We start from the raw sequence: 22,949 nt of genomic DNA on the forward strand, positions 1-22,949 counted from the left end.
TATTCTAGGCCAGATCCTCTCTGTTACAACTCAAGATGGCTGCCATTATGTCAAGATGAATTCACTCAATAAAGAAGCCAGCAAAAAGAAATATGCTTCAGTGGGGTCCAATTCCTGTGGGAAATCCTTCCGTTAATGTTTAGAGGAAACCATGGAATGATTCTGACATGAGTGACAAAGACACTCCTGTGATCTCTGCTAGAGTGCAGGTGTCTGGAAAGTGTCACAGCTGAGCACAGGAGTGAGTGTGTTGAGTACCTGTTTGCCGGCAACAGCAGTGACTAGCATAATACAGCAGTCAAAGGAAGGCTGGCCGCGATGCTTGGAGCACGCCAACTTGATTAAGCGATGGTACCCAGTTGTTTGGTAAACACCACTATAAATAATGCCATGAAAATATATTTTAGATGTAATTAACATTCGACTCTGTAGACGCAGAGATTACCTTCTACCAGGTGTGTGGGCCCTATCTAGTTAGTTGTAGCCCTAACAGCAAAGACTGGTTTCCAGACAACAAAGAAACCTGGGTTGAGTTTCTAGTCCACAGGTTTCAGTCTCAACTGAGGCATGAACATTAACTCTTCCCTCTATGTTCAAGGCCTTTGGCTGCTACAGGTTTCAGCCTTGTCTGTCTGACCAACATGTGAGCTAATTCCTTAAAGTCCCTCTCTGTCTCACCGAGTCCATCTGTCTGTCTTTCTCTATACATGTCCATTATATTTTTAGCATGACCGTATCCACTAGAGATTAAGAGTTAAAGGGATGCCTAGGATGAATGGAACCCTGGGTCTCATTCCTGACACTGCGGAACAAACAAATTCATACAGACATAAATAAAAATGCAAGAGAACTAAAGGGCCAGGTGGAAGCAGGGAGGTGCATGCTTACTATCTCCTCACAAGTCCCAAATCCCTTTCCCGAAGTTGGGGACAACATAGGAAAGAGAAGGGACCAAGGAGGCAGGGAAGCAGACTCACAGTAGAAGCAGAAAACAGGGAAGTGTCTAGTCAGTACCACGCCATTGCTGGGTTCTGAGATTCATGAAGTAAACTGTTGAAGAAGGAAGAACACTCACCTAGATCCGAAGGCCTAAAAAGTCCCGTTGGTCTGCAGGGCCGTTTCTCTTTCATAGCGGCCCTAACAGTTCGCCCCAGACAGTCATTGTCAGTTTGGGTCAGCGGTTCACAGCAAACTCAAGCAATCCAACTGTATTTTTTGTCCAGCTTCTTGCTCTCTATGCCTTCCTGCACTTCCTCTGGCTCTCATATAGAATCCATACATTAAAGAAATTTCTTGATTTTCTTTACGTCCATATACCAGGTGCACTTGCTGTGGCTTGTTACACACTGTGCTGTCGGTGGGCCACTGCTTCCCAGTGACTCCTGCAATCATACACACACAGTACTGTGGGTGACTGTGCTGGCTGGCATTTTTCAACCTGACACAAATTTAAGTCACCTGGTGTAACATGAGGGGGCTGGCTTGTTGGGGTTTCTGTCCCGCCCGGTACCCCACAACCGGCAAACCCCAAAGAAAATTCACACACAGGACTCCATAAGATTATAAACTGATTGGCCCATTAGGTCAGGCTTCTTATTAGTCCTTGTAACTTATATTAATCCATTATCATTATCTATGTTAGCCATAATGGCTCAGTACCTTTTCCAGCGGGGGCAGCTTATATGTTGCTTCTTCAGTGATCTGCGCAGGAGTGGAGAGAGAGCTTCCTGTGTCGCAGAATACTCCCAGTCTCTTTGCTCCACCCCTACTTCCTGTCTGGCTTTCCCGCCTATACTGCCTGCCTGGCCAATCAGCGTTTTATTAAAATATGATTGACAGAATACAGACAATTCTCCCACACCAACCTGGGAAGAGGGAACCTCAACTGAGAGGAACTGCCTCCATCAGGTTGGCCCTTGAGCAACTACAAGAGGGCATTTTCTTGACTAACAATCGAAGCAGGCGGGTCCAGCCCCACTGTAGGCAGTGCTGCCCCTGGGCTGGTGATCCTGGGTTATCTAAGAAAACAAGCTGAACAAGCCAGAGAGAGAGATTTCATGGCCTCTCTTTTAGTTTCTGCCTCCAGGTTCCTGTCTGAGGTCCTACCCTGAGTCCCCTCAATGATGAACAGTGATGTGCAAGCATAAGGTGAAATAAATCCATTCCTTCCCGAGCTGCTTTGGGTCATGGTGTTTCTCGCATCAACAGAAAGCAAAAGAGGACAGCAGCCTCAACTGGGTACCTGATGCGCAAACACATATTCAGATTGAAGTACTAGACGTGGAAGAGCTGAGTTGCAAAGAATATGCACCTGTGAAATGAACAATTGTCAAGCTATCTGCACAGGAGACGCTAGTGGCTTTCACTCCATCCAGCATGTATGAAAGTACCTGTTTGGTGTGGGAGAATTGTCTGTAATCTGTCAATCATATTTTAAATAAATGTTGATTGGCCAGGCAGGAAGTATAGGTGGGAAAACCAGACAGGAAGTAGAGGTGATGCAATGAGAACAGGAAAATTCTGGGAAGCAGGAAGCTCCCTCCGACATTCCTGCCCAGATCACCAAAGAAGCAACATGTGAGCTGACAGCTGAAAAGGTACCAAGCCATATGGCTAACATAGATAAGGATAATGGGGTAACATAAGTTATAAGAGCTAATAAGTAGCCTGACCTAAAGGGCCAATCAGTTTATAACCTAATGTAGACTCCGTGTGATTTTCTTTGGGGCTTGCCGGCTGTAGGGTACCTGGGCGGGACAGAAGCCCCAATAAGCAGGCTCCGCTCATGTTACACCTGTTTCCCCACACTGTGACTCATACCATGCTGTCAAACTGTAGAAACTGGATCATCAGTCTTAGTTAGGGTTTCTATTGCTGTGAAGAGACCCCATGACTACGGCAACTCTTATAAAGGAAAACATTTCATTGGGGGCTTGCTTACAGCTTCAGTTCAAGAAGCATGGTGGTGTGCAAGGCAGACATGGTGCTGTGGAAGGTGTTGAGGGTTCAACACTTTGATCCACGGGCAGCAGAAGATCTGGTTTGAGTTTCTAGCCACCACCCTAGTGAAGCACTTTCTCCAACAAAGCCACACTTCCTCCAACAAAGCTACAACTCCTAATACTGTCACTCCCTGTGGACCTATGGGGACCATTTTTACTCAAACCACATCATCTAATCATTAGATTAGATTCTAATAGGTTAAAGTACAGATTGTTAGTTAGGGAAAGTGATTTTTTTCTCTTCACTATGGTTAAGGAGGCTGGAAAGAAGACTGCTTAGCATTTAAAAATATTGATTGCTGTTCCAGAGGGCCAGGGTTTGATTCCCAGCATCCATATGGTGGTTCACAACCATCTGTAACTCCAGTTCCAGGACATCTGACACCTTCTTCTGTCCTCTGTGGTGACTACATGCAAGCGGTACACATACATACAGGTGGGCAAAATACCCATACACATAAAATAAAAAAATATTTTTTAAAAGACATTTATAATTAAGTATTTTAACACATTTCCAAAGTATTTGCATTTTCTGTGGATTTTCTATTTCTTTGCCTATTTTATTGTTGTTGAATTGTAGGTTTAGTGGTGTGTGTATGTGTGTACACCAGTGTCTGTTTCTGTCAGCCGCCAAAAGCTCCTCACATAACACAGTTCTTTGACTGTGGTGAGACTGCAAAGATTTCCCTCAGTCTGTCTTCTGTTTTCTGCCTTTGTTTATAGTTATTTTGTCATGCAGAAACATTTTATTTCTTATGAATGGATCACAAAAAAAAATGAGAAATCGTGTAAAAGAAAGCAGATGGTATCAAATTAGCAGCAAAATAAGATCAGAGAAAACCACATCGTAAAACACACCCAGAGAAGGTCCTGCTTTGGAGGTGGGAGTGATTTTGGAACAGCTCCAAGTTCAGGGTCAAGGGACTCAAGGAAGGGGAGGGTGCCCTTGGGCAAACACCAGTGCGTTTAATTTAGAGCATCTGGTTGGAGGAATCTTCAGTCTGTTCCTCCCGTGCTGAGCAGGCATTAGCAGTGGACTTGTTTCCTTGGGAGTGACCTTCGGAGCTGGGACCAGAGAGGCAGAATGATATCCTGGCAGCAAGCAATGCCAGGACAGAGAAAGCATGGGTAGGAGATAAACCCACAGAAGGTATGTGTGCTCCCCAGAACACACCATTGCCTCTAGAACCTGTATCTCCAAGCTTAACATAAGTTCACAAGATACAAGTGGGTGGAGAGATGGTACAGAGGTTAAGGGCACTCACTACTCTTCCAGAGGACTGGGTTTGATTCCCACACCCACACTCTTTGATAGCCCTGCCCAAACTGCATAACTTGAATCATAAGGAAATATCAGTCAACATCAATCTAGGAATATTCTACACCATAACTTTTGAATGTTAGGAGTTCAGACAGAAAAAAAAAGTCTCTTTTTTAACTCATTCACACGTGTGTGCACGTGTGCAGCAATGCGTGCCTGGAGGTGAGAGGACAACTTTTGGGAGTTGGTGATTGCCTTCCATGAGGGCTTCCTTGTTCTTCCTGCTGCAGCATGCTACAGCAGACAGGAGTGCTGGCACTGGGGAAAGCAGGTGCAGAAAGGCTTGTCTTCAGAACCATCTCCTGCTCATCCCACTAGGACCGCACTCAGTTACAGGAGAACGCGGATGCACGTCCTCAACGGTGCAGACACGGTTACAGTCTAAAAGAACATTCCTTGGGTTTTCTCTCACTTTCTCCTTATTCATGTGCCCAACATTTTCAAATCTCCATTCCAAAAAGTCTTTTAAAGTCATCCTCAGGTCCCTGAAAGGACTCTAAACCAAGTCAAGTCAGTGGTCTAAAGTCATGTGTGTCTCTTTTTCCCTCAGCCAAGAGTGTCTCAGAATTGTGAATGAGTTCAAATCAGGTGCAGACCTGAAGATAGTTTTATCTGAGAGATTTTCTAGGTCTTCTCCCTAAGTAAAGCCTATGTTCTGATAGATAGATTAAACACGTTGAGTAGGGTAAGAAAAAGCCATCATAGCAGAGTTCCCAGTGACTCTCGTAAGGCAGAAGCCTCCTTCCCACATAAGTCTGCCGGGCGTAAGTTGAGGAGTAAGAAGTCACAGGCCAGTCCCACTGTCCTGCTTACCTCTGGTCAGGCTCTGTGCTCTCCTGAGGCCCCCACAACAGCATGCAAAGGAGATTAAAAGTCACAGATACCATTTTTTTTTTCTCACATTCCATCAGTGAGAATTTAGATAAACTGCAAGGGAGGCTGGGGGATTGGCATAGCCAAAACTGTATGAGAGTTGACAAAGAGGAGGATGGATTCAGGGGACAACTTGTGCCTGCCAGGAACACGAATGTCTCTTCCCTTTGGCTCCAACTATATCCTCAACCCAGGGTCTAGATGGTCATCCATTTCCAGCTTTTCTAAGACACGTGTGATGGATCATAAATAAAGATACCTCCTACTGACAGACCTCCAGGCTTTCAATCTTCTGGCAGACAGTACTGCTAGAGTTATCTCTACTATAAACTGTTACACAAATGTACAGATATACACATAAGGTCAAATCCTTGGTGCTGAATTACTGGGTCAGTAGGTATAAGCGTTTACAGCCACCATGCCATTGTCAGAGCTTTCCCACATCTGTGCCGATAGAATATGTTAGTAAACTTTTGAGTTTTGCTGTACTGGTGAGAACTGGTCCCTCCCCACAGTTTACTATGACTTCCAGCCTGGTCAAGACTCCCTGTTCCTTTTAGTATCACAAATAGGCATCTTAAGGCATCAGCCCAAGGCCCTGACTAGAAAGGATGCTTCTCTTTCTCTTAAAAAAAAAATGGGACTGGAGAGATGCTCAGTGGTTAAGAACACTTACTGATTTTTCAGGAATTCAGCACTCATATGATAGCTTACAATGGTACATAACTCCAGTTCCAGGAGATTTTATGCCCTCTTATGACATCTGGTCCCCAGACATATATGTGAGAAAAATACTCATACACATACAATAAATCTAAAAAAATAAAATTTTAAATAAAAATTATGTATGTGCCTGTATTTGTGTGACTGTGTGTACATGCACATACATGTGCACCTGTAGAGGACAGAAGCTGATGCTTGGTATCTTTCCCAACTGCTCAACTTCTTAGCTTTCTGAACAGGGTTTCTTACTGAACTTGAGCTCTCTGATTTGACTGGCGTGGTTGGCCAGCCAGCCCCAAAGATCCTCCTGTCTCTAGTCTCCCCGACTCTGAAACTAGAAGTGTGGGCGCCATATCTAGCTTTTGGTTTAGTTTCTGGAGACTCGAACCCTGCTCCTTATCCTTGTATGGCAAGCACTTTACCAACTGAGTAGACTCCACATTCATTTCAAATGCCAATGTAATGTTTGATGAAAGTCGTGTCATTTTTGTTGCATTTATTTTGTGTTTTCTTTTTTTAAATGCTTATAAGAGACAAAAAGTATCTCTTATGTTATGTTCACCCACCTGCTTTAGTTTCTACTATTGTGTAACTCTGGCAATTAGTGAACTGTTTAAAGTGCCATGACAAATGTAACCCAAATGTAACCCAGGGACTGGAGAGATGGCTCAGTGGTTAAGAGCATTGACTGTTCTTCCAGAGGAAACAAGTTCAATTCCCAGCACCCACATGGCAGCTCACAACTGTCTGTAACTCCAGTTCCAGGGGATCTGACATCTTCATACCAAGGCAAAAAATAAATAAATAAATAAAAAAGGAAAAATGTAACCCATTAAAATGAAATATTGAACAATCTGGATGTTCAAGATAGACTATCACTCCTGTAAAAATACAGGTGAGCTAGCTATATGGCTTTCAAGAAGGTAAAAAGAAACAAGTGAAATAAATTTTAATAAATATAATTTAGCACAATTTAAAATAGTATCACTTTGACATGTGTCCAATGTACTACAGGTTAATGACACTTGTACATTCTTCAAAACCTGGTGTATATTTTCACTAGTACCCTATTTCAATTCCTACCAGCCATATGTTAAGTACCCAGTTGCCACATGAGTATGGCTAACATGTTTGGTACCATGGGTGGAGTTTTGGAGAGTTCTATGTGGAGGGGTAGAGAGGAGGAGGTGGAAGCAGGTAAAAGTTCTTGTTTTGCTTAAAGTTCCAGAGAGCTACTGAGTGGACTATGCTATATAATACTATGCAATATTCAATATACAATACATGATGTTTTCAACGAATGGCTCCCCATATGGAAAAAATAAAACTGTGTCATATACTGTGTATAAACATATGTTCCAGATGGATAAAGAAACCAAATTTCTTAAAGAGAAAAACACAAAAGCATTAAAAATGCAAAAATTGTTAATTGGACAGTCCTTCTTAAGCAAGACACAAGATGTAGAAACCATACAGAAAAGACAGTCAGTTATCAAAAATAAAAACCCAAACTTTAAGCAAAATAGTAAGTGAAGTTAAGGACAAGGGATACAGAAAAAGAAATGCAAATAAATCAGTTAGAAGACAACCAACCAAAAACCATGCCAAAGTTACAAATACTTTATTACACTCAGCATTTTATTTCGTGTATGTGTGTGTGTGTGTGTATGTGTCTGTGTGTCTGGGCATGCACACACCATGTCGCATGTGTGGAGTCAGTTATCCATTCACCTGTCCATTAGCTCCAGGGATGATCAGTTCCAGGGATCGAATCCTAGTCATCAGGTTTGTCTGGCAGACAACTCTACCCACTGGAGACACTTCACAGTTCCCTGAACAGATACTTTAAAATGCAAATTAAAGTGCATAAATTCTCCTTTCTATATATATATTGGTTATGTAAAGGCTATAAATGTACAGACTACTCAAACTCACTACTGATTGAAGGAAATAAAGATCAAACAATAACGAACTACTTTTCTTTCTCCAGTTACTGTGATATAACAATGACCAGAAACATCTTTGGGGAGGTAAGGGTTTATTCTTCATTGAGGGAAGCCAAGATATAAACTCAAGGCAAGAACCTAAAGGCAGGAACTGAAGCAGATACCATAGTGGAATGCTGCTTACTGGTTTGCTCTGCTTGTCCAGGAATGGCACCACCCACAATGGGTGAGGCCCTGCTATAGCAATCACCAAAACTGACCTATACACACACGACCAAAGGCCAATCTGATGGAGGCAATTCAAGTGAGGTTCTGTAGCAGGCATTCTCGGACCACCAGCCCCCAAAGCATGATATGTGGTGTGGGAAGTCCTTCTGTATATGTGTGCATTTAATAGTTAATGAATAAAGAAATTGCTTGGGCCTATTATAGGACAGAATAGAGCATGGTGAGAATTCCAAGCAGAGATAGAAGAGAAAGTAGGCAGAGTCAGTCAGGGAAATACCATGTAGCTGCCGAAGGAAACAGATGACAGAACTTTATTGGTAAACCACAAGCCTCATGGTAAAATATAAAATAACAGAAATGAGTTAATGTAGATGTAAGAGTTAGTTAATAAGAAGCCTGAGCTAATTGGCTAAGCAGTCTTTTAATTAATATAGTTTCTGTGTGATTCTTTCAGTTCTGGGAGGCTGGGAAATGAACAAACAGTCTCTGCCTACAGACATGGAGACTTTTTTCCCCAGATTTTTGAGACAGGGTTTCGCTGTAGCTTTGGAGCCTGTCCTGGAACTAGCCCTTGTAGACCAGGCTAGCCTCGAATTCTCAGAGATCCTCCTGCCTCTGCCTCCCGAGTGCTGGGATTAAAGGTGTGTGCCACCATCACCGGGCTGGAGACTTATTATTAACAATGAATGCTTGGCCTTATCTTATGCTTGTCCCAGTAGCGCTTATAACTTAATTTAACCCATTTCTCTTCATCTACGTTCGGCCTAGGGATTTTTACTTTTCTCTCATTCTGTATGCTCTACTTTCCTGTTTCCTCTGTGTCTGTCTGGCAGCTGCCTGGATGGCTGGCCCTGGGTGTCTCCCTTGTTCCCCTCTCAAGCCTAGATTCCTCCTCCTACTTATTCTCTCTGCCCACCAGCCCTGCCCCCATCACCTTACTGCCTAGCTATTGGCTGTTCAGTGCTTTATTAGGCCAATCAGTTGCCTTCGGCAGGCAAGATAAAACACCTCTATAGAGTTAAGGTAATATTCTGCAACAAGTTTCCTTCTTCCTAGGTGACTCTAGTTTGTACCGAGTTGCCAACAACTAACTGGCACAATTCCCTTTTAAGCTCTCTGGTGGAAGTATACATTGGTTAAGTCTTTTGGAGGGCAACTGAAAAGAATCTACCAAAATTAAAATGTAACTCCCTTTGGCTCAGTGATTTCATTTCAAGGAATCCACCCTTTGAAACATCTATCGACATCTATCTACATGCACCAGGATGAGTGTGCAAGGAAGTGAAGTATAGTACCAGAACAGATAAGATCTCTCAGGCTTCCCCTGAATCAGGAATACCCTGGGGGTATTTCTGATATCGTTGGGTACTTTGCCATACAAGACTCCTCAAAATTTCAAGGGATTTTGGTGAGTTAAAGAAGCAAACCATGGGGTTAACAGTGGAGCCTGGCCGGCTTGTGGCGCATGTATGAGGTTCAGAGCTCGTTCTTCTGCATGCACATAAACCAGGCATGGTGGAACATGTGTGTAAGTGTTCAAGAAGTGAAGGAAGGAGGATCAGAAGTTCAAGGACATCTTCAACTATATGTTGAGTTTGAAGTCAGCCTGGGATACTAGCCCTGTCTCAAACAAAACAAAAACAAAAACCCCATCACAATCATGTGAACCATGGGAAATTTTAAAACACAAGTTGTGGATCTAATATATGTATAAATTCCTAGAGAAAGGGGCAAGCACCAAGCTAGGTGATAGGGAAGAAGAGCAAAGGTACATGCGGAGGGGAAAGTTCACATTCTATGCCTTGAGCTTCTTTGCTGTTTGTTTCCAACACGACCAAGGGAGGTTTGCAGAGGGGCGCTCTCAGGTGATCCAACAGATGATGCTCGCTCTTGGAGATGTAAGCCAGGAGATGTAAGCTAGGGGTTCAGGCATCCCTGGCTCTGTGAGCTCTGGGTTGTCTGGATATCTGTCTTTGTGGGTACTAGCTAGTGGGATCACTGAGGCTATAATAAAGCCATGCAAAGAACACCTGTCAACTCTATCTCCCAACCCCCCACCAGCCTGCAGTGTTTCCAAGGCCCCAATCCTGTGGCATCTCAAGCCTAAGGCTGGCCTGCTTTCAGAGTAGTGAATACCAAGTGCTATGGTATTTTCTGACTTTTCTTAATTATGTCCTTCTGGAGAAGAATAAGGTCAGCCACGGTGATGGGCAAAACCAAGGAGGTTGGGGGTAGGTTTGTAAAGTGTGGTCGTGGCTGTGGCTTTCATTTCCCCTGGGGCAAAGAAGCCTCAGGCTGAGGTCAGAGCTTCCCAGCATCTAGATGCTGAGGCATATTGGGAAATGTCAGAAATTGCCACCCACACCTTGGCAAGGGAGAGAAGAGATTTAGAGAGCCACACAGTATGGGGACCATGGTGTGACATCAGGAAGAGTCTGCGCTTGGTTTCTGAGGGTTCAATAACAGTGTTGATATTTTATCCTTACTCAGAGATTAACATGGAATGCAGATGTGAAGGAGGTGAGAAAAGAAGCGATATGGATGTCAGAGGGAAGAAGAATCCAAGCCAGAGGAAGGATTGTGTGTCTAAGGTTGGAAGAAGAGTCAGGGAGCTACAGTTGCAGCTACGGTAGCTGGAGGAGAGTAGGAGGTACCATTAGAAGGTATGGTTGAGTGAGGGGTTGGACCTGAGAACTGCCTTCACATCTTGCAAGAACTTTGTCTTTTATTTTGGAAGAGCTAGGGAGACACTGGCACCGGAAAGCCGGTGCATGATGCATCAGGCTGATGCTTTTACAGGATGACTCTGGCTGGTGCGTTAGAACACACTGTGAGTGAGGGAGAGAGTGGCAGGCAGGCGCCATGGGGTGATGGGATGATGGGGTGGGGATGTGGGGGTGGGGAGGCACCTGCAAAAGATCAAAGGAGAGGCGGGAGCTGAGCCTTTCTTAACTGGGTGGCCAGTACCAGAATCACCTTTCGGGCTCCGGAGAACACAGGTTGCCCACCACCCCCATTCCAGTTGCTCCTCCTCTTAGTCTGTGGTGAGGCCCAGGAATTTGCATTTCTATAATTCCCTGGTGATGCAGCTGGTTTGGGAATCACACCCAGGGGCCCTTTAAGATTTCTTTCACAGGACTGATGAAAACTCGCAGTTAGTAATTGCTGCTTCTAAATACTCAAGGAAGCTCTTTGTTATTCCTGTGTCCCTAGTGCCTCATGTTTGGCCCAGCAAAAATGTATGTATGTTGGGCACAGGCTTTTGGCCACACTCAGGATTAGTGAAGGAACTTGTCGAAAATTCCTCATTTGGAACTGTTTGGTCGTGTTTGGTGATGGAACTCACAGAAGTGGTCACTAGAGCGAAGGGTTCATTATACTAACAGTAATGGTGCTTACCTGGTGTCTGCTCAGGTGTTTTATTCTCCAATTAAGTCCTTGTAAAAGCCCTGCAAGTCAGGGCTTTCTGTTTTATAAACGAAGAAACCAAAGCTCAGAGAGTTAAATTTTCCCAAGGCTACACTATTAGTAAAGACCAGAATCTAGCCTGGCCTGAATGACAGAGCTCTGGGATCACACTGTCTCCAGATGTCATTGGCCAAAGATGTGGAAGTCTGAAAGGTCCTCTGGAAGCCTCAGCTTCTTTCCTTGTTGCAAAAAGTGCAGCAAGCTTGTTGCAAAAAGTGGACGCATCACCGACTTAAAGTAACACGCCCCCTTCCCCCAATCACCACCTGCCTTTTGTTTTCTTGAGTAGAGAGCCCTGTTCGCACAGTGTTTCCAGCCTCTGGTCCTTCCTGAAGGAGCCCTCTTTCACTCCGAGGTAGCAGTGGCCACAGCAGACTTCTGGGTTTTCCACCATTCACCGATGGCATGCTTTTCATTCAGTTCCTGCCCACTTGCCAGTCTCTTCCTGCAGGGCTATGGGCGCTGTACTCCGTGCTGGGGAATTAAAGCTTGACAAATTGAGGCCAGCTTGTCTCCAAATGGAATCCAGCCCTCTCACTACAGGAGAGAGGGGAAAAAAAAAATCATGGTCCAACACTTCCCTCCCTCCTCAAGTCTCTCTCTTCCTACCCTGGCAGGGGATAAAAATAGCAATTCTTAGGACCTGAGTGTGGACGGGGCAACTGTGAGCTTGAAGCTGGGCAGGGCAGAGAGCAGCTGCTCTCCACAGGCAGAGAAGGAGGCATGAGGTCAGTGCACAGGCCACAAGGATGGGACGACCCTGGTCCGGAGGAACTGAGGTGGAACACTTGGGAGCCAACCTGAGTGGCAGCTTTTGGTGTGAGCTTGGTTGTCATGGTAGGGAGCTCCCCAATATTCTTTTTTTTTTTTTAAAGATTTATTTATTGTGTATATAGTATTCTGCCTGCATGCATACCTATAGGCAAGAAGGGAGCACCAGACTTCATTACAGATGCTTGTAAGCCATCATGTGGTTGCTGGGAATTGAACTCAGGACCTTTAGAAAAGTAGGCAGTGCTCTTAACCACTGAGCCATCTCTCCAGCCCCCCAATATTCTTTTTCAGAGTCTTTGGCGCATATCAGAGGTTCTTAGCTTGTTTGGGAAGACAAAGGCTTCCTAAGAGCAAGCAATGAAATGAAAATCCACTTTGGTGTATGTGGAAGCATCCATGGACACAGACAGCAATTCATAGCACACATATGCTGCATATTTTCGGGGACGGGGGCTGGCATGGGCCACAGGTTAAAACCCCAGATGCTTGTTGACTCACAGCGAAGTAGAACTACAAATTTGTCACATATAAAAACAAGTTTGCTGGGCGTGGTGGCGCACGCCTTTAATCTGAGCACTTGGGAAGCAGAGGCAGCCAGATCTCTGTGAGTTGAAGGCCAGTCTGGTATGCATATCAAGTTCCAGGCCGGCAAGGGCTACACAGTGAGCCTGTCCCCCCCCCCCCAAAAAAAAAAACACAAAACAAAAAAACAAAACCCAAGCCCAAACAAAAGAACAAGCCCAAACAAAAGAACAAAAGCCAAGATATAAAATAAAAACAAGCTTATTAAAGTTTGTCTAGGTCTTTCTGGAAAGTGTGGGGCATACAAATCTCAGGAAACAGACTTGCGAAGGTCGAGGCTGACTTTTGATGATGGGATAAGAGAAGACTAGTTGCCTACACCGTCTCACTAAACAAAACAGCATCCGAATGCACCCAAGACTTGAGGTGCACCTGGGAAGAATGAAGGGACCAGAGGTTTACCGTGGACCAATCAACCCAGGCCTCAACAATGTGGGCCAGGGACTGGCTATCTTTACAGAGGGTGCACCCAAAACTCTTTGCCTGGTCAGGTCACTTCATTATATTTGGATTAACTTGTTCCTCTTTATCTTATTTTCTTCATTCTTTGCACATTCCACACATGTAAACAACGTACGTTATTTATAGCAACCAGGACTCGCTGCCCCTACCACGACTTCAAGTCTGCGACGCCCCCGCGTGCACGCGCGCTCCAGACCCAGGCGCTTTCAGCCGGGCGGAGCGTGCGTGCGCGCCCTCGGTCACGCGCACGCGCGCGTCTCCGCCGGCAGCTCCCTCCCTCCCTCCCCCGCCCTCCCGTTCCCGGGCGGCCGGTCTGAAACGGCGGCGCTATGAGCTGGCCGGCCGCCCCCGGCTCGGGGCTGTGAGGCGCTCGGGGCCGGGGTGCGCGGAGGCGCGGCGGGCGGCGGACGCTCCTGCTCGGCGGCGGCCATGCGCGCGGGCCGGGGCGACGTCCCGGGGACCGGCGGCCTGAGGGCCCCGCCGCCGCCGCTGTTGCTGCTGCTGCTGGCGCTGCTGCCCGCCGCCGCCCCGCGGTCCCCGGCCCTGGCCGCCGCTCCTGCGGGGCCCAGCGTGAGCCTCTACCTGAGCGAGGACGAGGTGCGCCGGCTGCTCGGTGAGTGGCGCCGCTCCCGGGGCCTCGTGAGCCCCGCGGTGCTCCCGCCCGCGCGCGCTCGCTCGCTCGCCCGCTCTCGCCGCAGCCTCTCTGCGCGTGTCACTCTAGGCCGCGGAGCTCCGGAGCCTCGGAGTCGGCGCTTCGGACCTGGGTGGCCGTCCCTTAGCTTGCTGTGGGTGGCCCAGAGGCCACGCTGCTGCGCGCGTGCTCTCTGGTTAGCGAGTGGGGGCAAGGTGAGGCGGGCGCCCCGGGTGTGTGGCATCCTGCACACCTTAGGGCCGACCGGACCTGCAGCTTTGAGGTTGGTCTTGGGGGTCGTTGAGTGTGCCCTGGGGCTGCGGTTCCAGGCCACTCGCCTGCTCTGCAGACCCAGGAGCGAGAAGTTGGCTTTGGGTCGGTCGTTGGTTGCGTTTACCTGGTTAGCTCCGTTGTGTGGGAGTCCGTTTGGAAAATGATTCCCCCACTTCGTTTGGAACTTTGGATTCGGAAGGTCAGCCCTTCAAGGAAGGCCTGGCCAGCCATCAGAAGAAAGTCTCTGGTTGTTGACCATACCCAACTTTCACCTTTTGTGCATTAAGGCAATCCTCTTGGTCTCAGGGTGTGGCGTTTCTGAGTGGAGTGTTGGAACTGAAAAGTTCGCCTCCTAAACATCCATTTCTGTCACTTTTATTTTAGTGGGCGCGCATGTTTCTATCTCCCTCCTCTCTCTCTCTCTCTCTCTCTCTCTCTCTCTCTCTCTCTCTCTCTCTCTGTGTGTGTGTGTGTGTGTGTGTGTTAGAGGAGTTTCTTCTCTCTCTCTCTCTCTCTCTCTCTCTCTCTCTCTCAGTCTTTTGAGACAGGGACTTTATGTAGTCCTGTTCTGGACTTCATGTAGGGCTGTTCTGGAACCCACTATGTAGACCAGGTTAGCCTCGAGCTCACAGGCCTGCCTAATAGTCTGTTAGTGGAGTTTCTTTAGGTCTTTTGAGAGAGCTCAGCATCAGAATGAAATTGCTTTTAGCAGACTGTTTAGACTTTGCTATACGTGTGGGTTCGTATTCTAACCAAAGAGGACTTGTGTTTTGTAACATCCTGTCTTAATCCTCCTTATAGTCTGAATTTCGTCTAGCAGAGTTGAAGCTGCATCTCAGTTGCACTTGGAACATGCGAGAAAGGCTTAAGAAAAATGATGATTTGTAAAGCAACTCCTAGGCTAGGCATGCTGTGGTCAAGTGTTGTCTGTTGTTGTTGTGGAAAGAACTTACACAGTTGTGGCTTTATCGACATGCACTTCCTCTCCTCCTGTCTCAGCCAGGATGGAAGTGGGGGACAAAGACAGCTAGCTGCAGACATGGATCGAATGCTTACACGTATGTAGCTATGCTGCACATTCGAAGTTTGCTCTATTTATTTATTTATTTATTTGTGTGTGTGTACCACAATGTGCTTGTTGTGTGGAGGACAGGGGACAGCTTGAGGGAGCAGCCTGTCCCCTTCCACAGTATGGGTCCTAGGACTGGAGCTCAGGTGATCCACCGTGACTTCTGGCACCTTTATCTGCTGAGCCATCTTGCTGGGGGAGCAGTGTAAACTTAAACATGTTACTTCTCAGTTTCTTGTTATCCAGTGGGGTAAGTGTCACCGGAGATGAGGAAAGTGAGGCTTTAAATAACTTGCTTGAGGTGACATGGCTTATTTCATATATTACATATATAGTGTATGCCCACACAAAGCAGTGTTTGCTGGCTGCAGACTAAGTGTAGCGTCTAAATCTTCATCTGCCAGAGCTAGGGCCTCTTGCTGTTCCTTAAAGTCACACTCAGAGGCGCTGCCTTTGAAGGATTCTCTGGCTTTGTCTGGGTGGCAAAAAGTAAGTAGAGGGATATCTGCAGGGCCTCCTGAACGTGGCTGTTATGGTGTGCACTACTTGGAATAGTGCGTTCCTACATATTTTTAAATGCTTAAATGGTTGAATGCCTTCCAAAAGCTTAGATAAGCTAATCTTCATTTCACAACGTTTCTAAGACAGTGGGTTCAGAATGCCAAGTAAAAACTTAGAGAAGCCAGTAGTGACAACTTTATATGTTGAACTAGTCGTGCTTGATATAAGTGGTTTCAGTCAAGTCACCACAAGCACACAGCAAAAAACATCCAATGGCAAAAAAGGGCTTAAACCAGAGGCTCTCAGTCCCCTCCCTGCCTTTGGCCTTTTTGCTTTCTGGGCCCCACTCCCCAGTGGTCATACACTCCCCAGTGGTCATAGTTCTCTCAACTGTTCTTCTGTTTATTTTTTCCATGTTTTTCTTTTGGATTTCTACACCAGTGTAGAATGAGCATTTGTCTTCCAGAATCATTCCTGTACACCATACTCTCCAATGCAGTTTAAAAAAAAAACTTTAAATGATTTATATATTTTTATTTCATGTGCATTCAAGTTTTGCCTACATGAGATTTATGGATCCCCTGGAACTAAAGTTACAGACAGTTGTGGGATGCTGGGGATTGAACCTAGGTCCTTTGGAAGAGCAGCAGTGCTCTTACCTCTGAGCCCCTCCAGTGCATTTTAAAGCCAGAAGTCAGTATTGATATTACTGTATAAAAATACATTGTCCTTTTCTGAATGGAGTAGAAACTGGCCACTCCATCCCCCACCCCATTTTTCTTTCCCCCAGGAGCAAATAGTTGGATTTTGAGCTTTTCTGATTAGTCTGCCTTGTGTCTGTGCATGTATTCCCTCAGGTACGTGCTGAGTGCTTTTGATTCCCCCCTTCTCCCAACCCTCCTTTCAGGTAGCATTTCAAGACATCTGTTAGTTCCATTGGATTTCTCCTAGTGATGTCTTGATTTGGTGCCATCCATACTCTTGCTTCAGGCTGGACAGTAGTACTTTGTGCCTCCTCTGTCCTCTTTTGGTCTCATGTCCTCTGCTTTCTTGATTGGCTTTCCTTTGCTGATTGTGTGTATCCTTAGCACAGTCCTCAGAATGGTGGCGTGCATGGGGAAGAGAAGTTATTTGAGGCCCAACATGTCTGAACATTTTTATTTTATCCTCACACTTTGTAGATGGTCTCACTGACTTTATAATTTTAGATTGAACATGATTTTTGTTTATAATTCTAATGGTATTTTTTTCTTGTAAGAATTTCAAATAAAAGATCTGAAATCATTTTTAACCCCCCACCCCCACCCCCACACACAGTTTTTAGACTGAAAGTGTTTTCCTCTGGCATTCTAAAGTGTTTTGTGTGTTTGTTTGTTGAGACAGGGTTTCTCTGTAGCTTTGGAGCCTGTCCTGGAACTTGCTCTGTGGACCAGGCTGGCCTCGAACTCACAGAGATCTGCCTGGCTCTGCTTCCTGAGCACTGGGATTAAAAGTGTGTGCTACCACCGCCTGGCACCATTCTGAAGTTTTATAAGCAAGCATTGGGTTCATTTGTTAATCTGGATGCAAAACCTTCCAATTTTGGGAGGGTCTGTTCACTTTTTAAATAATACCCTATGCCTTATTTTTTCCCATATATTTTTTCTGAGATGGCTGTCCTGTGTCTATTGAGTCTCCAAGTTCATCTTGCAGTTTTCTTATCTTAACTTTTATTTCTTTGTAATGAAGCTAGTAGACAGAGAGTTCTCCCTTTAATTTAAAAAGTATTTGTAAGTTTTAGGATTTTTGTTCTCTATATTTCATTGTGTCTTATGAGTGTGTCATCCTCATTTTTCTCAGAGGTGTGTATTACTTTTTTTTTTTGACCTTTCTCTTTCAGTTCTGTTTATGGTCATAGATGGATGATCCTTGGCTTTGGTAGTGAGGAGTGAGATGCTGGGATTGACAGGAGAGATGTGGATGAGTCCTGATGTCTGCTGGGGTTGACAGGAGAGATGGGAATGAGTCTTGATGTCTGCTGCAGTGCAGGTGGACGTTGCACTGGAAGCCTGTCTGAAACACCAGAGTTTGTATCCTATTAGGGTTCTGCTCAGTGTCGGTAAAGAAGCCTCTGGAAACTTCCTGTCTCTGGAATGCTGGGTGATAAATCAGCTGTCAGGATTTGGACTACCTGGCTGGGGGAGGAATGGAAGTTATCACCCTTTGGGTTATAGGCTTTGACTACTGGTTATAAAATCCCCTCCCTTTTGGCTCTATTTCCTTGACCTTGGGTCTCCTGCTGAACCTGGGGACCTGCGGCTTTGAGTATTTGCAGAGTGACTCCTTCCTTGTGAGTCCTGACTTCCAGGCAGCCTTTAGTACCTTGTAGGTACCTCTAGGACTGAGCCTTTGAGGAATCATGGGGGTTGTGATCTCCTCTACCTGATTTCCATCAGCAAAAGTTTACTAAAATATATGATGTTTTCCTCTTCCTATCTTGGCTGTCTAAAGCCTTGGGACGTTCTTAGCTGTGTAGTGGCAGCTAAGCTTGGTCCTTACTGAAGATGGCTTGTGGTAGTTGTTTTGTAGGGAGAGTGGTGGAGGGAGTGATGTGTGGGAGTCGTTTGCCTGTGTCAAATACATTGTCCTTATAGGTGTGTACTACCGCTTTCACCCTGTACACGGGCTGCTATAACAAGATCCCACAAACTGAAGCGCTTAGAAGCAACAGAAATGTATTTTTTGCAGTTCTGGTTGCTGGGAATGCCACCATCAAAGTGCTGGTGGGTAGGTTTCTAGTGAGGGCTTTCTTTCTGCTTCATAGATACCCTAGCTGTGTTCTCACACAGTGGTCTTCCTTACAGGGGCACTAGTCCCACCCACATCGTCCTGACCTAGTCCCCTCCAGAGGCCCTGCTTACTTATCTGTCTTACCTGGGGTTTAGAATCATAACATGAATTCTGACGCGGCGGGGGGGAGGTTTTTACCTTAGCACTGATGAAACAGGCTTGTAGTGGGTCCTTAGTCTATGACCTTTGCATGCGGTCCTGGTGGAAATCCGCTTTTTCTGAAGACTTCCCAGCCCTTGGTGTGTGTGGGGGTTAATCCCATGTCACATGAGGCCCTGCCTATGGCTCTTAATGCTGTCCTTGGCAGACTACAATACTGGCTACCAGTGCCCACATTTTAACTGTGAGGACCTGGATTCAGGGTGTTGTGGACATTAGAAGCGAGGCCTTGACTCAGTTGTCCCTGCTGCTTCCGTCAGTCCTGTAAGAGCTGCAGTTCAGCCAGATCTTAAGCAGTGCTAGCTTGTGGCCCTGGTTACTGTCAGTGTCCTCTAGGTTTGCTGCTGTGTCCTCCTAGGTTTGCTGCTGTAGCCCTGTGGGTAGGAAGTCATGGTGACAGTGATGACTGCGACAGGGAGTTGTGGTCCATAGGGGTGAAGACAGCGTCTGAGAGGACGGACCAGTTATACCTTTCCTCGGGGTAGCTTGCTTCTCTTTTCACACTGAATAGCTTCTGGGAGAGGCATGCTTGTTCACGTTTCATTTAAAGTCAGTTCACACTGGTTTTAGACCCTTGCTCTTCAGAGCAATCTAGGGAAAGAAAATTGAAACCAAATCAAGTATTATGTATTGTAGAGATAATGACTAAAAATGATTAGATTCCTCTTCTTGAGCTGAGGATTTTGTTGGGGGATTTTTTCCATGTAAAGAGTTCCACTTTGGATTTATACATTTTTGGAGGAGTGATCCCTTTTGACTGTGGTTGATAGGGCTAAGTGATGGGCAGGGTTGCTTTCCACTGTGGTTGATGTTTATTTGTAGGAATAATCACTTTTGAGAGAGGAAAGAGAGGCTTGGAACATTTGGGGAAGGGAACCCAGGAGAGAAATCATTTACATCTCATCTCAAGGTTGAGCTGGGCAGGCAGAAGAGAGAAAAAGAAGTACTGAAGCCAGGCGGAGAGGGTGGCATGGGGTGTGTAGGCAGATGTGTGTGAAATGCAGAACTCGGAAGTGGCTGGGATGAGAACAGGGAACAAAGAAGAGACAAGGACAACTGGGAGGTTTTTGGATGGTGGATTAGGGCTTTGAACTGTTTCTTAGGGATTAGAAAGGGAAAGCTATTGAAGCATTTGGGCAGTACTCCAGGCATGGAGGCAGGAAGATCAGGACTTCCAGGCCAGACTCTTGACCCCACCCCCTTGCCAAACAAAACAACAAAACCCAGCCAACAAAACAAATCACTCCAAAACAAGTAAGACAGAATTTAGGAAAAGGAGCGTGTAGTCAGTACTGGATTATAGAAAAGATAACGTGTGGCTAGTTGGTCTTAGTTAAGACGCCTGTCATGGTTTGTGGGTTGGTGGAGCAGGGAAAGAGGTGGAGTGGGTTTAATGCAAATAATTGGGAGGCTTAAAGGAAGGAGACCTCGGGGCTAAAGAGAAGGTCTTCTTCAGAGTCCGTGATTTAGATTTGGGTGTCTTTATGGGAAAGGCAGTTGAGGAAAAAGAAAACTGTGATGAGCCAGTTATTCTTCCCGGCCAGACTCCTCTCTTTCTTCCAAAATCTGAGGCTAAGTTCTGGTTGGGGAGGAAGGGCTGATGTCCTCCGTGCTGGTGGGACTGGCATAAGCTGCCACAGGCCAGCTTTGGCAGGAGTGGGTTAGCATCCTGAAGTGAACCCTTAACCCTAGGCGTTACGTTGGGGTTGGTGGTATTGGCACAGCTTAATCTGAGCCCATGTGTTCTTCATTGGGAGAGCGGGGCTGAGACATTGTGCAATTGTGGATTTGAATTTCTTTCCCCATTGCACATATGGAGGAAAATTCTATCCAATTATGGCTAAACTTGTCCTCTGTGAGTCACATCCTGAGTTAATGAGTGAATTCTGAAGGTGCTGCCTAAAATGCTGCTTGGGTTTTAAGGTTCACTTCAAGAGTAAATGGAAGGTGCCCATTTCTTTCCTCGAGCACTTGGAATTGAGAAATTGTCAAGCATCACTTTGGTTTTTGCTGGCATTATGTCACTGTCCTTACAGATCTCACCAGTCTAAGAGATAGGAATATCCTGTACTTGAGGCCAAACCATTAAGTTACTCTGAAATTATAGTGGGAATACACTTTTTTTGTGTATTATTCTTGTTGATGTATGCTCTAATCTGGATGTTACCAAACAGCATTCCCCTGTGTAGGACTTCCTAAGATGTTCCTTGCCAAAACACACGTGTGTGTAGGGCCCAGTTGTATAGTAAGCGCTTACTGAACAGTTTATTTTGCTTCTCCCAGCAATGACAATGCTGAGTAACTGTTGTTCTTATGTTTTAAACTGGAATAAAATGCACACAGCTCTTGGGAGATGCCTGTAATCTAGAGAGAGCAAACACATCTTACACATACCAGGTACTTCACACATGTTCTTCAGCAACACCAGAACTATTTATTTATTTCTTAAAGATTTATTATGTATATAGTTTTCTGCCTGCATGTGTATGTCTGCAGGCCAGAAGAGAGCACCAGATCTCATTACTGATGGTTGTAAGCCACCATGTGGGTGCTGGGAATTGAACTCAGGACCTCTGGTAGAGCAGCCAGTGCTCTTAACCTCTGAGCCATCTCTCCAGCCCCTATTGGTTACTTTTTAAACAGATTCAACCAAGATTCAGGAAAATTACACAATTTTCTGGAGGTCTCAGATGTGAGCAGTTATGCAGCTCAGAAGTGCACTCTTTCTACCCTGTGACTCGGAAGGTTAGCAGTCTTACTGAGATTCAGCTGGGGAGCTGCAACAACCTGCAGATTCCTAGATGTACGAACTGGTGTAGTGATCTGAACTTCTGATCCTCCTGACTTACTTCCCTCCCCCTAAAGCCCTGGCATTCCAGGTGTCCACCATACCTGGTTCATGTGGTGCTGGAGATCAAGCCAGGTCTTTATGAATGCCAGGTAGATGCTGTGTCTGCTGAGCCAGGCCCTCAGTTTCTGTAGTTGGTCTGAGATGGAGCTCAGAAGAGTCAACCTTTTGACTTGAATGCTCTGCCTCTGACTATAAGATGCACAGCTTGTAACACTTGCAGCTGTCTTTCAGTTCTTGGGAGTCATCAGTTAACAGACTGTTTTCCCGCTGGTGATATACTTCCGATCACAGGCTGTTATCAAGAGGTGATACTGTAGCAACGCAACCTGCTGGGGCCTAAACTCAGGTTCTCACTCATATAGCAAGCGTGTTACCAACTGAGCATCTCCTCAGCCTGCCTACCTGCCTTTCTTTTTCTTATTTTATGTTTTTGCTCTTGTTGGTTTTAGACAGACACTTGTTCTATGATGTAGGCTGGCCTTGAACATTTGATTCTCCTTCATTTTCCTACATGCTGGAATTGTAGGTATGTGCCAGCATGCCTGGCTGCTGAACATTTATGTAGTCCTTTAAAAATGCTTGGATTTTGTTCTGGGATGCAGTTAAATTACTTGGAAACAGTTTGAGTCTTCTGGATGTTGCATATAAGGTTTGTTGGATGGGACAAAACAGTACGAGTAATCAGACTCATTATTCTTTACCAGTGAGTCAAGACACTTATGTATTTATCCCCAGCAAACTGTGAAGCATGAGGCACTCCAGTCTGGCTGGTGGGAATGGATCCAAATTCCAAGTGCTGGGCACTGTTCACTTTTACACTTTCTGTGCTCTTGAATGGCTTCCTTATATGTGTGTCCCATCAGGACACTGGAGCTCAACCCTCCAGACCTTGAATTTCTTACCTTGTTTAGCGAACCATATTTCTAGAATCTTATCTTTCTGGATTTTGACCTTTTAAACATATTACTATCTTTTGATTTTCTTTTCTTTTTCTCTCTTTTTTTTTTGAGACAAGAACTCAAGCTGTAGTTTAGGCTGGCTTCTCAAACTCACAGCAACCCTTTTGCCTTCCCCTCTTGAGTACCTGGGTTACAGGTGTTTGCTACAAGCTTAGTTTACCTTTGTTGCCTCAGTTTCTTCCTCAGCCCCGTCTGTCTGTCTGTCTATCTCCATCCATCCATCCATCCATCCATCCATCCATCCATCCATCCATCCATTCATCCATCCATCTATTTATCTGTGTGCATGCACATGCCA

At 45.6% G+C, this 22,949-nt stretch overlaps 1 protein-coding gene across 2 annotated transcripts in view; it reads left to right on the forward strand.

Moving 5' to 3' along the window:
* The first annotated feature begins 13,677 nt into the window (after positions 1–13,677).
* Ryk (receptor like tyrosine kinase) overlaps positions 13,678–22,949 on the forward strand; it is an 80,041-nt gene continuing 70,769 nt past the window's right edge. For both annotated transcript variants that reach the window (XM_085689635.2, XM_085689636.2), the window contains exon 1: positions 13,678–13,992. In XM_085689635.2, coding sequence (XP_085545761.2) covers positions 13,809–13,992 — 184 coding nt within the window. In that variant the 5' untranslated portion in view covers positions 13,678–13,808. The remainder of the gene's footprint in view (positions 13,993–22,949) is intronic.

The sequence above is a fragment of the Myodes glareolus genome, chromosome 4 (assembly GCF_982192425.1).
Source record: "Myodes glareolus chromosome 4, mMyoGla1.1, whole genome shotgun sequence".
Classification (NCBI taxonomy): domain Eukaryota; kingdom Metazoa; phylum Chordata; class Mammalia; order Rodentia; family Cricetidae; genus Myodes; species Myodes glareolus.